We start from the raw sequence: 14,645 nt of genomic DNA, 5'->3' as shown, positions 1-14,645 counted from the left end.
TAGGTGAGTGTGCGCGTTCTTGATTCTTGTCCTCGTCTCCCTGATCTTTATCAGGAGTTTTCCATAAATGAAGTCAGGATGCAGATTTGGAGAGCTGACTGTCCCCTACTCTCCCCTTGGTGTCTTAATCCCATCCGGACCTACCGTGGAGAATATCTAGCAAGTTGGAAAAGTCTCTTGTCCTAGCTGCAGCTCTAGGGCAGTGCCTTGGTAGAAGGTGTGACATTTAGACCAGATTCCTGACATGCCAGAAGGAAGTGGAAGTGACTGGTGGGGCGGGGGGGGGGGGGGGGGGGGGGGGGGCGGGGGGGGGCGCATACAGTGTGTGAGCTCCGCACAGGCTCAGCTCGATTTTTGGTGCGGGACTGCGCAGAGCCCTGCCTGTTGGGAAAGGACTGTCGTGCCAGGCTCCCTCCAGTTTGGCAGTGTTTAAGGCCATGGGATTTGACATGTTGCTTTTTTCTGTTCTGTTGCTGCCAGGAAAATCCCAGGCTTACTTCCCGCCATGTACTGAAATGATCCCATTGCCCCTGCAGTCCTGAACTGGCTGTCAAATTGGCAATGGAGAGAGGGTTTTGTGGCGCTTAAACGTGTTGGAAAACGAACGTGGGCTTTAGGAGCAATCCCATGGAGGAAATGAGAGAGAAGGATGTGCTGCATCTTCCAACCATGTGGTGTAGCAGGTTAAAAAAAGTCTGTCGTGTGTAAGCATCGTCAGACACGAGGCGTTTTCCTTTAATTTCTGCTCCGTGAAAACTGTAAGCGCTCTGTAGCAAGGCTGTTTTGGGGGTGTGGGTAACTGTGGAGCTTTGTGTTCCAGCTGTAGGCTTTCCTTAAGGAAAAGGAAAGGCATGTCAGCCCTGCCTCCTGTAACCCAGGTGAAGCTTGTAAATGGAGGAGCATGAGCAGGACACGAGTCTCAGCAGTGTCCAGGCAGGGAAGGGTTCACACTCTTTCTCTCTAGAGTAAGAGGCAGCTTTCAGCTCTAGAAGTCGGAGGAGTAGCAGCGGTTAACGTAGTCAGTTGAGATGTAGAACAAACTTTGGAGCTGGGTTCCGAAGTAGTGGTGTCTCTACCCAGGCTGCTTTCAAAGCTGGACAAATACCACTCCTCTAAGGGTGTTAGAGCATATTTCCCATCTTCAGGACGGCAACATCTTTCTGAGGGACTCGTGGCTCTTGGGAGACACTTGCTTCATCAGGCTGTAGGTGCTCTTTGTTTTGGAATTCCTGCACTGTGTGGGTCAAAGTCAAGGCAGTAGCTGCGTGTTGCTGTTTAGCTCCTGCTCAACTCCAGCCTTCTGTCGTGTGCCCGCGCACCGGTGTCTTGCCATGCTGTGGATGAGAACGTTTGCAAAGCACTTCACCTTCCGTGAGTTCTGTTTTAGAGCTGGAAGCGTGTGTTGTCACCCTATGAAAGTCTCAGGAAAGTGATGCTGCCTTTCAAGCAGAGAACTGGGGAGACCTGCAGTGTCTCAAGTCTGTGTCCTGGAAGGCTTGTGGTCCAGCTGTGTTGTGAACCCAGCCTGGCGCTGGAGAAACTCACAGTGCTGGCTGCTGTCCTGTGTGTAGTCCTGACCTGCAAGGGTGAGGCAGGAGAAAGGTGGTGAAATGGCTGGAAGTGTAAAGGTGAGCTCATGTGAAATCGATGAGTCTAACGGTGACAAATGTCCAGATATCCCTAGTCTTAGGTAAGGATCTTGTTCTGTGCTCTGCTGGTAGAACAGAGATGTGAATGTAAAGAGCGGCTGGAAGAGAAGCCTGTTCGTGCTAATGGAAATACCTCAAGACCTTGATGAAACTTCAGCCTTCCTCTTACCTTGCCTGTCACTCTCTTCACATGCTTTCTGCTGCTCCTTCTAGAGAGAATTGCTGAGGCTCTGGAAAATGCCTTCATACTTCCGCAAAATCATCCCATACGCCATACCCGGCGCGCTGGCACTTCTTGGCTGCTGGTGGATCTATTCCCACAGAAAAAAGCAGGCAAGCTCTTCTGACAAACAAGAAAGCGTAGCTGCTGAAGAAGAGCAGCAGCAAGAAGCGCCAGAGGAGGATTCACCACCAAAGGAAGAAGCGGGCGTTCCCATGAGAGAGGCAGTCTTTGAGGAAGAGGAACACCCCGAGAATGAAACCTCGACCTCCCTGCCATCAGCAGAGTCGACGACACCCTCTCTTCCCTGTCAAACTCATGAGAGGCCAGATCTCTCAGAGGACCATCCAGACCTGTCCGTGACCACACTGCAGCCCAGCACCGTTGCAGAGGACACTGCAAAGCCGGAAGCAACAGGACCTCCGGATGAAAGCAGTGGCCCTGCTTGTGTTTCTCTCCCCCTGACCTCGGAGTGTCAGGGCAGTGCTGCGGTGAGCCTGGTAGAGGATTCAAGCTCTGGTGCCAACCCAGATCAGTGTGCAGCAGGTGGGTATGCATTTGCTCTCAGAATTCCCATCTCTGTAGGATCCCGTGTTAGCTGGGTGATCTTCAGGGTCTGTTGCCAAGGGGCGAACAGGCTGGTCCCCTTTCGGCACAAAGTTAATTCTTGTCTAAAGCTAAGCGTGTGCTTGAGTAGCCCAGTGCAGTGGGCCGTGTCTGGATGTAGGCCAGGCTGTTGAAGACCTTGCTGGTTTGAGACGTGCTCATACAAATGGTTTCTGCTTCAGTTCAGGCAGCCTCTAGGAAGCACTGGGTTCCTCTCTGTGCTTACGGGCTGCTGCCGAATGGAAGCTGGAAGGCAGCAGGTTTCTGAGGGGCTGCTGGATGAAGCAGGGAAGTGCTCTGAGGAACTGTGATCAAATGAATTGGTTGCAGACCACTTCCCCTGAAGCCTTGTGGTTTGGAAGGGTAGGTGCACGCCAAGAAGTCCCTAGAGGGAGCAACGTCCGAGGAGTTCCTCCATCTGTCTCTGTGTTGCTTTTGCCTTCTACATCCTGGATGGTGTGCGCCTGGCAGAATACAACGCTGCCTGAGCAACTGTTAGTTAACCCGTCTGACCTTGGAGATGGATGTGAAAATCCTTTAGAAGAGCCTGTGGTGCCAAGAGCCCCTAATGAGGGGATGTCTTTGGTAGTTGCTACAAGCAGTTGGAACCAAGCTGCTTGCTGCAAGACATGGGGATTGAGTCTGCCAACAATGAAGGATGAAACCCAGCGAGCATTTTCACTTGTGAGAGCAACCCTAGGAAGAAGAGGGTTTTGCCTTGTTGTGAATGCTGGCGTGCCAGGAAGGTACGAGCGTGTGTTGTGGAGCCTGGGGATGGGAAGGGCTGAGAGCTCTGCACTCAGCTGAAGGGTAGGGAGAGGGGCTACAGCGGGTCAAGCTGATCATGGGGCCATGCTGGATAAGAGGTCCTAGAGCTGACCTTCGCCCCCAGGCTGTGAGACTTCAATCCTCATCCTTGTCCGGGAAGCCTATGGCAAACAGCTGCCCTCTTTGCCTTTGCCTTTCTAGGCCTCTGTGCTGTGTACCTAGGGAAGATGTGGCAAATGGGAAGCGGCTGTTGGGTTTCTTTTTCTCTTTGGTCTTGCACTGGATGGTCTGAGTACTTGCAAGCAAGTGAGGCTCTTCCTGCTTCTGCTGGTTCATCTGGAGGGAGGAAGGATCAGCCTTGTGTTACACTGACTGCACTGTATCTGGGCTCTGACCAGGAGGAAGGTGTTTGAGTTTGCCCCCTTGCCAAGTGGGAGGATTCCTGGTATCAGCTGATGGTTTGGAAACAAAACACGGCTCAGCTCTGGCACCTTCTTTCTTCAAGCATCGGAGAAATTTGGGCAAGAGGCAAGCCCCTACCCCAGCTAGTAGTGTGCACAGCTGGCATTCAGGTCACTGGGCAACCCCTCTTGGGGCAGGAATGTAATGTCAGTACAAAGAGCAGAGGAAGAGCTTGCATGTCCCGGGCCCCCCTCCCCGCATGCTGAACTCCCTGTGAAAAGCCCTCCTGAAGCCATGGGGAAAATGCAAAATACCTTGCTGCAGCAGCAGCAGCAGCAGCAGCAGCAGGAGCGCAGGGCTGATGTCAGCATAGCTCTCCTTCAGCTGGTAACTTTGACTTAGTGTCCTGTCTCTGCTGCTGTGTAAGGTGTTGCTATTTTGAAGGACTCCTGCTGAACTCAGGCCTCTGTTGCGTTCCTAGACCTACTTTTGGTCTACTTGACCCCTTCTGAAACAGTGGAGAACCTGATACAGGAACATCCCAATGGAATGCATAGGAAGAGCTCACTGTAAGCTCTCTAGGAAATGCTGCACTTTCCTGGCCTTGTGTCTGGTAGCTGGACTGTGTGGGCTGTCTGAATGCTAACACGTGTGCATGTCCTGTAGGTTTGGCTGTCAAAGGCATGGCTTTTGTGGACAATGACTGTGCCACGAGGAAGGCAGTGACACACCAGCACGCTCATCCAGAAGGAGGCTCCTGCAAGTCCGACTTCACTATCTGGGAAATAGAGGTCCCAAAGGTAACCACCGCTGGCCTGCTCACACCTCCTGCCCTGCCCTACAGAGCCATCTTCTGGTTCTTCCAGTCTGGTACCGGCTCCGTGCCATCCCAGGGAGATCAACAACCACTAAACGGAGAGGATTTAAGCGTTTAGCTCCCAAGATGTGAAGATGAATCTATGAAAATGAGCTGTGCTTACGGATCTCTATCTACCTGACCTTATCCCAGACCAGCTGAACTCTGCCCTGGTCCAGCATTGCCTTTATTATCCCGCCTGGCCCGACACTCCAGGAACTGGGAATGTGGCTGAAATAAGGCACAGAGAAGAGTGTTGTTTGATCTCTGTTCCTCTTCCTAACTGTTGGTTTCTCGACTCTTTCACAAAGGCTTTAGTTGGCCGCTTGATCGGCAGAAAAGGAAGATTTATGAACTACCTGAAGGAAGCGTCTGGTGCCAAAGTTTACGTCACAACACTCCCTTATTTCCGTGACTCCCAAGTCTGTCACATCGAAGGTAAGTGGAATGCCTCTCGATTTGTGCTCTACTATGTAGCTTGGGGGCATCGATGGGCAAGGAAATGAAACAGATGTTGTGGATTTCTGAGTCTAGTGCTTTAGAAAACTCTTCTGCTCAGTGCTGTTACAGCAGAGGTATCTGCCAAGTCTCCTGTGCCTTGGCACGTGAACCCTCTATTCTCGAGGTGAGAATGCTTTTTAACATCTTCGGCTGCTGTAGTTTAACCAATGCCTTTTGCAGGATCACTTCGGGCTTGAAGAAGGAGCTAGGGCATGCATCAGCCAATACAGCAGTCTTGCCTGTGAAGGATGTTAGATTAGATCAGTGGTGGGAGTGTCCTCAGCATATCTGTGCTAGAGACTGACTTTGGGCTTTTTGTCTTCCAGGCTCTGCACAACAAGTAGAAAAAGTACTGAGCCTGATTGGCCAGAAGTTCACAAAGCTGTGTCTCACCAACATCTACGCTCTACCTCCACCAACACCGTTGACACTTCATTCGCTCCTTATGACTGCCTGGGTAAGTCCAAGCTCGCTGGCTACGCTGATGTCCAGGTGGAAGGCTGTTGGTGTTGGTCACTGCTCGCGGAGCGGGCTAGATCCATGTGGCTGGTTCAGAGATGCCCTGTAAACCAGCTTGGTTTTGTGTGGCTCTCCGTTCTCCAGCTTGCGTAACTGTTACGGATCAGATTGATCTCCCTGGTCTTCCACTCCTGCTTCCATTCTGCCTGAGCTGAGAAATGTAGACTTATAGAATCATGTAGGTTGGAAAAGACCTTTCAGATCATTGAATCCAACTGTCAACCTAAGACTGCCAAGTGCACAACTAAACCATGGCCCCGCGTGCCACATTTACACACAGCCTTTAAAATACCTGCAGGGACGGTGATTCCATCACTTCCCTTGGCAGCCTGTTCCAGTACCTGACAACCCTTTTGGGGAAGACATTTTTCCTAATATTCAATTTAAACCTCCCCTGGTGCAACTGGAGGCCATTTCCTCTTGTCCTATCGCTTGTTGTTTGGCAGAAGAGAGAAACCCCCACCTCACTACAACCTTCTTTCAGGTCCTGGGAGAGAGTGATAAGGTCTCCCCTCAGCCTCCTTTTCTCCAGGCTAAACAACCCCAGTTCCCTCAGCCGCTCCTCCTCAGACTTGTTCTCTAGACCCTTCGCCGGCTTCATTGCCCTGCTCTGGACACGCTCCAGCACCTCCATGTCGTTCTTGTAGCAAGGGGCCCAAATCTGAACACAGTTCTCGAGGTGCAGCCTCACCAGTGCTGAGTACAGGGGGACGATCACTGCCCTAGTCCTGCTGGCCACACTATTTCTGATACAAGCCAGGGTGCTGTTGGCCACCTGGGCACACTGCTGGCTCACGCTCAGCCGGCGCTCGACCAACAGCCCCAGGTCCTTTTCCGCCAGGCAGCTTTCCAGCCGCTCTTCTTTCTCAAGCCTCTAGCGTTGCCTGGGGTTGTTGTGAGCCAAGTGCAGGACCCGGCCGAGAGTCTCTTCCTGTACAAGATGGGCCCCGTCCCTGGTCTGATTTCCTTGAGAACAGCATGGAGTGTCAGGGAATAGCTTTCTGCTCCTGATCCCAAGCAGCCTTTGCAAGTGAAATACCAGAGTGCAAGGGCCTTTCCACCCATGGCTGTAAGCCTCAGGAGTTGCTGGCGGAACATGGAGTTGCTGTGAAGGAAGCTTGTGTTGCAATGAACACTAATGAGACTTTCTTTCCTCCACATGGCAGCTCTTCCTCCCAGATGGAGTTCCTGTAGAAGTGGTCGTGGCAAACCAAGTCGATGCTGGACACATGTTTCTACAGCAGTATACACACCCCACTTTCCACGCCCTGCGTAGCCTTGACCAGCAGATGTCCGCCTGCTACTCTCAACCTGCAATTCCAACCCTGCCAACTCCAGTAGAAGGCAAGTAACTTGGTTGCTCACAAATGGTTCACTTGAGAAACTTCTAGGGTCATGCGAAAGCCTGATGCCCCCGAGTTTGGCTTGGGAAGTTTCCCAGTGGATGAGAATGTGCCAGTTCAGAGAGTTGCTTGCCTAGCTGCTGCCGGAGTAGAGATGTTGCTCTGCTCTTCCTTATCCCCCTCGTGCCTGCAGTGCCCCCCTCCCCAGCCACTTAGCTGCATGTTGAGCTTCAGAATGAGATCAAGTCCGCCTCAGGGCATTTCCAACCAACTTGGCCCCTGGAGGATTTTTGCTGACAAAGCGTGGGACTCCTCCCAAGTGTCCATCGTGTCACTGTCTGCACATGGTGTCAAGTGGAGGGTGCATCACAAGGAAGGGGGAGGGGTTCTTAGTGCTTCCTTTCCTTCTTGGAGACAGAGCTCACTGTTAGTGGCCAAAGGCTGGAAGGGAACTGGATACCTGGCTAGAAGAGCATGGTAGTGGCAGACAGAGACTTGAGAGTACAAGCCAGCTCTCCGGTGTGCCAGCGGCAGGCTTGTCTGATGGAGGGCTGGGGGGATGTGGAAGGAAGATGGCAGCAGCATGAGAAGAAATGCTGTTGCTTCTCAGTAGAGAACTGTGCAGCACTAGGAATCAGCCTGAAGCGCTGATTTCTGGGAAGCCACTTCAAGGGAGCTCTTCTGTTCTGCAGTTGGTATTATCTGCGCGGCTCCAGGCCTGGGTGGGGCATGGTTACGGGCTCAAGTCATCAGCTACTTCGAAGAGACCGGTGAAGTGGAGCTCAGATACGTGGACTACGGAGGATACGACAAAGTGAAGGTCGACACGCTCAGACAAATCAGGTCTCGAACTGCTCTTATCTGGCTTGAATCTTCATCAGAGGCATCCGTATCATTTGAATTGCTTATAGGATTTTCCAGAGCTGAAGTGGGAAATGGTAGAAAGGTTTGTCTCAGCAGCGGGTGTGGAGCCCTTGGGAGCACAGCAAGCTCTTGCAAGGCTTTTTTGAAGGGGAGGGAGAGGCAATTGCAAATTCTCCCACCTCAGCATGGAAGCTGAGCAAAAGGAGGCCTTCAGGAGGCCCCAGAGTGTAGTTAATTGATGAGGTAGGAATAAGATGCAGATTCTCTATGCCCCAGCCCCATGGGCTGGGAGAGCCATACTGGATGAGGGTTTTCTTACACAAGCCCAGGAAATACTTGATTGTGCCCCAGAGGTGGGAGAAAAGCAGTACAGCCTCCATGAGGGAGGTGGTTTTTGCTTGGAGCCCAGTCCAACTTGGCATGCTAATCAGACAATTTATTGCTGTTGCTGCTGCTGCTGCTGCTGCTGCTGCTTAGATTGCTGGGAGAGTAGTCTCGTTTTTGGGGGGTTTTTTTTGACTGTCATTAATTTTCAACTGAATATCTGTTAGAGCAATTAATTAATCAGTGTCACCTTCAAGAATACAGGAGTAACTTAAAGGCATGTTCTTACGATGTGATCGATTCTCTTTTCTTTAAGGTCTGATTTCTTATCACTGCCTTTCCAAGGAGCGGAAGTTTTACTGGACAACGTGGTACCGCTTCCAGGTAATGAGACTCTCGTGACGTACCGTTGGTGGTGCTCCTGCAGGTTTCCATGGATGCCAGCTGTGTACAAGCAATGACTCTGTCTCAACCTTCTCCCTCCCCTCTTGCAAGCTCAGCCTCTGATGGGACTAGAGCGAGGACTGGAAAAATTGTATTTTCTTCTTGTAAATGTGCTAGCATGGCATAACCCGTCCGACGCCAGGGGAAATGGAGAAATGGCCAGGCTTTTTTGTGCATGGAGGAGAGAAGGAATGACTCTCCTAAGCAGCAAGTTGGCAGGACTGGCAGGGTAGAGGTGAAGTAGCTGTACCTACGCTGCCACCTTCTGTCACAGAGTAGCTGTACATGCCAACTTAGGTTTTGATCTGCTAGACAAATATCTGGCATTTCCCTATGAAAATGACGGAGGTGTCTAGTTCTGTGTTCAAAAGACCAGCCTCCAAGCCCTGGAAGAATGTCAGTCAGTCACTGCCTAGAGATGCTTTCTGGTTTGCTTTTTTCATTCCCCCTGCCCCCACTCCCCCCCCATTCTTTCTGGTGATGTTAGAGATGCAGGCTGTGATGGTGTCTCAAAAGCTGCCCTTCTGGGTGCGGGAGGGGTGGCTGTAGGGGCTCAGGGTCAGGCCAGGTTTCAGCCCTGGGTTTGTGGCTGGCAGCACTGCAGGAGGTACAGGCCCTGCCAAGACTAGAGGGATGGCAGGGTTTAAGCTGCTTCTAGCAGAAGTCAGTGTTTTGCGTGTTCCCCGAGGAGATCGACCTCCTTCAGGATTTGTGGGCTTGTCAGGAGTCGTTCACTTGCTGCTGGAGATGGTCTCGGGGTGGGGAGCACGAGGGAGAAGCTGTATTTTGCAGCAGTTTGGTAGGAAATAAGCAACTGTCCTCCAGAATGAACACACTTCTGCCCAGTCGATTGTAACTGTATTGCCCGGGACAGAAGGGTTCCCTGCTGCATTTACAGATGTGGAGTTAGCAACAGTACCCACCTAAGCTGTGCGGGCTGAGAGACTGGAGCTGCCGGTGCTTGCAAAGAGGGCATTTGGCACTGTTCAGGTGCCAGCCAGCCTGCGGTACAAATGCTTTTGAGCTCCCCGTGACAGTCCTGCGCTCTGTGCAGGGTCCGTAAAGTCCTGAAGCCCCTGAGCTGAGTTTATTCAGGATCAAAGTACTCCTGGCAGCTCAAAGGTACCGCAGAAGTATACTTCTCTGTCTTGCAAGCCTGCTAATTCATCAGCCACTGATGTTCACGTTCACTTAGCTGGTGGCTTTTTTTTTTTTGCCCTTTCCCTTTGGCAACACAGCAGGCATACTACTTGTGTGACCTCCAGCTTAATAGACGGGGTCCAGCAAGTGCCCACAGCAAGGGCAGGTGAGGATTCTCTGGCCTAACTGATGTAGGAGGTGCGACAAGATGAGCTGAATAGTCCCTTCTGGCCTTTAAAGCCCGTGACTCTCTCTCTCAGTTGTTTTCTCCTGCTCTCTTCTTTCCACAGGCCAGGATCACTTTTCCTCCGAGGCTGACACCGCTGTTGTTGAGATGACCGAAGGCGCAGTCCTAGTGGCGCAGGTACCTGAGAGCTGTCTGGAAAAGCCTTGTTGCTGATTTGACGGCTGCTGTTATCCTCTGTGCCCCCTAGCCCACCGTGTGTGTGTGTGTGTGTGTGTGTGTGTGTGTGTGTGTTCAAATCCAAAACAAAGGCCGAGCTTGTAAGGCCGGCTGCTGTAAGGGTTCTTGTGGAGCCATCTGGGTGCTGAGAACTTCCTTGTGTAGCATCGGCACCGCTCCGGACGCTGTGGCTGGGAAGGGTTGAGTATTCCCTCTTGTTGCTGATGCGGCCGAGTGGGAAGCTGATGGCATTTGTGATGCTCAGTCTCAGAGCTTCCTTTGCTTTAATGCCGTGCTCAAAGGCGTCACTAGTTCTAGCAAGAGCACGGATTTGAGTGACTCGAGACAACTTGCCAGCAGGCTGTCCCAGCTGCCTGGTAGCAGTAGCTACCTTTCCTCCAGCCTCCACCCAAGTTGGTGTTTTGAGGACCTGAGATGCAGTCACTGATGCTAGCCTTGCATCCTCCATGGCTCGGACCCGAGAATTGCTGAGAATTGCTCACACTCATGACCTGAATTAATTGATGCAGGCTGATGCCTGCAAACTAATGTTTTTCTGTCTTTCCAGGTCACAAATTATGACAACGCAACAGGTCTGCCGCTGATCCAGCTGTGGAACTTGGTGGGAGACGAGGTGCGTATGTTGACATACCTATTTCTTCAACGCTGTGAGAGTTTCTGATTATGCAGACTTGTGATCAGGAACTCGCTGATAGTTCTTTCTAGTGGCTTGTTCACCTTTCTCCTTTTTTTTTTTCCCCCCTCCCTTTAGGCGGTGTCAGTGAACAGAGCTCTGGTGGAAAGAGGACTGGCTCAGTGGCTTGTCTACTAGCCATGTCCTAGGCACCTTGGGAACTCTTTCGGCGAATAAATCTTGTTTTGCACTATTACAACTTGGTTTGGCAAGTTCTCATTGACTTGGTTTGGCAAGTTCTCATTGACCTATTGACACCTGTGTGCGGAGTTTTGGTGGTCCATTCCAAGGCGTCTTGCTGAACCGCAAACACATGCCTCATCTCAGTGAAATGACAACGGGACGTACTGGGATGACGATAACCTGTTAGAGAGGGATGGGATCCACCTGTCTAGAAGAGGCGAGGGAATCTTTGGCAGCAGGCTGGCCAACTTGGTGAAGCGGGCTTGAAACTGAAGGACTCAGGGGCTGGCGTCTGTACGGTTATGTGCAGAAGAGTGGCGAGGAGATAGGCGATGGAGGTCAGTACAGCTATTTCCCAGACTCCGTACAGCAATTTCCCAGATTCCTTATACTAAATCCCTTTATGCTTTGTTCAGGCAGCAGAGATTTCTGTTCCACATGATAGTAGGTTGTTACTTATGTGGTTTCTGGCTAGGTTCCTCTGTCACACGCCTTCTCTGTAGCTGACCATGCACTATTCGCGTGTCCACTTGCCAGGCTGTCCATTAGCCATCACATCAGGTGCCAGGGATCTGCCCGCTTGCTGCTTGCCTCGCATGGGGACTACTGGGGAACCCCCGCTGGGACGTGGATGTAATAAAGGCCTTTTGATCATCTGTGCGTGCATTGTGTTTGTGTATCCGATCCTGCTTGGGTCTGGCTCGGTGTCACCACTGGCGGAGGCCAGTGCGGTGTCGCCGCCTGGATCTGACAAGTGGCGTAGTCGGCAGGATACACAAGCAGCCCTGCCGTGGTTGAGAAAGGCGAAAGGGGAAGGTGAGAGCTGAGATGGAGCTGCTCGTGCATATGGTGTGCCAGGGTGGCCCCAGATGGAGCAGTGGGGGTCGGTAGCTGCGTTGCTTGCCAAGCTAGCCAGCCTGGAAGATTGGCCATAGCTGTCAAGGGGTTAAGAAGTAACCCTGAGGGTCACTGAATTGGCTTTAAGAAGCCTGCCTTTCTGCGATGCCTCAGGGGCATGCCGGAAGTTGGCAGGGAAGTTAGGGTGGGCTCTGCTCACCAGGAGAAAAGCATTAGATGGTGATGGATCAGTTTGTCTTGGGTTTGCATGGCAAGGGTTTGGGAGCAGGGGGGGCCACAGGGGTGGCTTCTGCGAGAAGCTGCTAGAAGCTTCCCCTGTGTCTGCCAGAGCCAACGCCAGCCGGCTCCAAGACAGAACCACAACTGGCCAAGGCTGAGCCAATCAGCACCTCTGTGATAAGAGAGTTAAGAAGGAAAAATACAAGTTAGAGGGAGCTTTTGCAGCCAGAGAGAGGAGGGAGAAGATGTGAGAAACTTTTCAGACACCAAGGATTGTGCAGAAGGAGGGGGAGGAGGTGCTCCAGGTGCCGGCACAGAGATTCCCCTGCAGCCCGTGCTGAAGACCATGGTGAAGCAGGCTGTCTGCCTACAGCCCATGGAGGAAAGATGATGGGGTGTAGAGATTCCACCTGCAGCCTGTGGAGGATCCTACAGTGGAGCAGGTGGAGACACCTGAAGGAGGCTTTGACCCCGTGGGAAGCCTGTGCTGGAGCAAGCTCCTGGCAGGACCTGTGGATCCGTGGAGAAAGGAGCCCACGCCAGAGCATGTTTGCTGGCAGGACTTGTGACCCTGTTGGGGACCCACGCTGGAGCAGTCTGTTCCTGAAGGTCTGCACCCCATGGAAGAGACCCACGCTGGAGTAGTTTGTGAAGAACTGTAGCCCGTGGGAAAGACTCATGTTGGAGAAGTTGGTGGAGGACTGTGTCCCATGAGAGGGACCCCACGCTCCAGCTGTATGGAGCTGCCCAGATGGTCCCAGGCTTGTTGGCATATTGGGCCCCCTTTATCAGGTTGCCTCAAACTTTGTGTCTTTTTTCTAGTTCCTACCCAAGGACTATTCCCTAATTTATGTCTTCTCTTATCCTGTTTCTACATTCCAACTCTTTTACTAATTGTTTTCTTTCCTACTGGAGCACGAGACAGGCGAAGCCTGAGTTGGTGGGGCCTGACTCAAGTGTTGCCAAATTATATATTCTGTTTTAAAATTGTAAATTTGGTTCTTCTCCGTCCAGCTCTCTTGGCTGTCCAGATCTCGCTGTCCAGCTCGTCTGGGTGTGGCCCACACCATGCGGGGCCTGGGGGTTAATTACTAGGACTTAATTTCCCTTTAATCTTCACCTGTCAAGACGGATTGGAAAGTTACTATTGTGCCTTTTCTCATCTATCAATTGCTCTGCTGCTCCTTCCCCAGCGCTTCCTCCTCACCTTGACACAGTTACAGCCCCCTCCTTTACGCCCTACGAAGACGGAGCTGCGGGCTCTGCAGAGACAGGGAGAGGAAAAGGTCTCCTGGGGAAAATGGCTGCATCTGAATAAAGCTGGAACCACCATCCCAGTCCTGTGGTGTCCTTCGCACAGGGAGCACCCAGAGCAGGCTGAGCAGCAGCATCAGTCCTGGTCTTTACTGCCGCCTGCAGTAGAAAGCCCAAATGTTTCCTTTTATACCTAGTTCCACAAGTTGCAGAAAGAGGATCTCTTCCGTTAATAGGTATCTGCATGTTTTAGTTAAGATTTAGTTTTAACTCCCACCATATACTTTTCTTCAAAATGCTGTGTTTCCACAGACTGTTGCTTTTCTCAGTGTTTGCCCTCTAAAAGGGGAAAAAAAAAAGAGAGACAAACTGTCAAGAACCATGAAAGGAAGCTTAGGAGCCCTGCTTATTTCTCCACTCCCAGAACCTCTCACCTCACTCACGCCGGTCCCCCTTGTTACCGCTCAAAGGGCAATAACAACTTTCCAAACAGCAATGCAGTTTAGAAAGCCAACATTGGTTTATTCAGCGCTGGGTGCATGGGGGATCTCTCCTCCTAACATGCACACCTAGCCTTTAATCCCTTATACATTTATACACTTAGGTTACAAAACCATTACAAAATTACATTTCCATCACATAGTTACCTTATTGTTACCTGACCGTAACCCCCATTCCCCGTCCCCCTGTGCTGCTGAGGGGGGGTGGAGGTTGAAGCTGGGAGTGAAGTTGAGCCTGGGAAGATGGGAGGGGTGGGGGCAGGTGTTTTCAGATTTGATTTTATTTCTCATTCCTCTCCTCTGTTTCGCTTAGTAATAAGTGAGATGAATTTCCTCTCTAAGTTCAGTCTGTTTTGCTCGTGATGATAATTAGTGAGTGATCTCTCCCTGTCCTTATCTCGACCCAGAAGCTTTTTGCTATACTTTTTCTCTCTCCCCTGTCTGGTGAACAAGGGACATGATAGAGCGGCTCTGGGGGGCACCTGGCCCCCAGCCAGGGTCAACCCACCACACCTTGCAACTCCATGTGGGACACAAAAGGTATTTGTTGCACTACAGCGCAGTCTGCAGTAAAGAAAACTGGCCTTGCGCTTTGATTCCAACACCGCATCCTCAAACAAAACGAGGCTGTTCCCTTTGAGGAACAGGGATGGAAATCTCACCTGCCATCCCAAAGGTATGCTGTGGCATTGCTTCACTTTTGGCCCCTTTCCTCAGGCTTGGTAACTCTTTTGCAGAGCCTGCTTTTTCCTCTTTGTAACAGGGGATGTCTGGGGTTTCACAGGTTGCTTCGTTGTGGGGCACCACCTGCACCCCTGGATTTGCCTTCATCAGTGCATCCTTGTACTAGGAAAGAAACGGAAAATTACCAGTCGTGCCGGTGATGACACGATACTAT

General features: G+C 51.6%; 1 protein-coding gene across 1 annotated transcript; it reads left to right on the top strand.

The window, feature by feature from the left end:
* Window positions 1–1,886: 1,886 nt before the first annotated feature.
* On the top strand, window positions 1,887–10,871 carry LOC129200962 (A-kinase anchor protein 1, mitochondrial-like). Its single transcript, XM_054812209.1, has 10 exons — window positions 1,887–2,415; window positions 4,312–4,445; window positions 4,813–4,939; window positions 5,329–5,459; window positions 6,688–6,865; window positions 7,557–7,707; window positions 8,369–8,436; window positions 9,927–10,000; window positions 10,608–10,673; window positions 10,812–10,871. Exons 1-10 carry the CDS (start codon window positions 1,887–1,889, stop codon window positions 10,869–10,871), a joined length of 1,518 nt encoding a protein of 505 aa, XP_054668184.1.
* Window positions 10,872–14,645: the final 3,774 nt, after the last annotated feature.

Source organism: Grus americana, unplaced genomic scaffold (genome assembly GCF_028858705.1).
Source record: "Grus americana isolate bGruAme1 unplaced genomic scaffold, bGruAme1.mat scaffold_701, whole genome shotgun sequence".
Classification (NCBI taxonomy): Eukaryota; Metazoa; Chordata; class Aves; order Gruiformes; family Gruidae; genus Grus; species Grus americana.
This window is presented reverse-complemented; position numbering and strand designations above follow the sequence as displayed.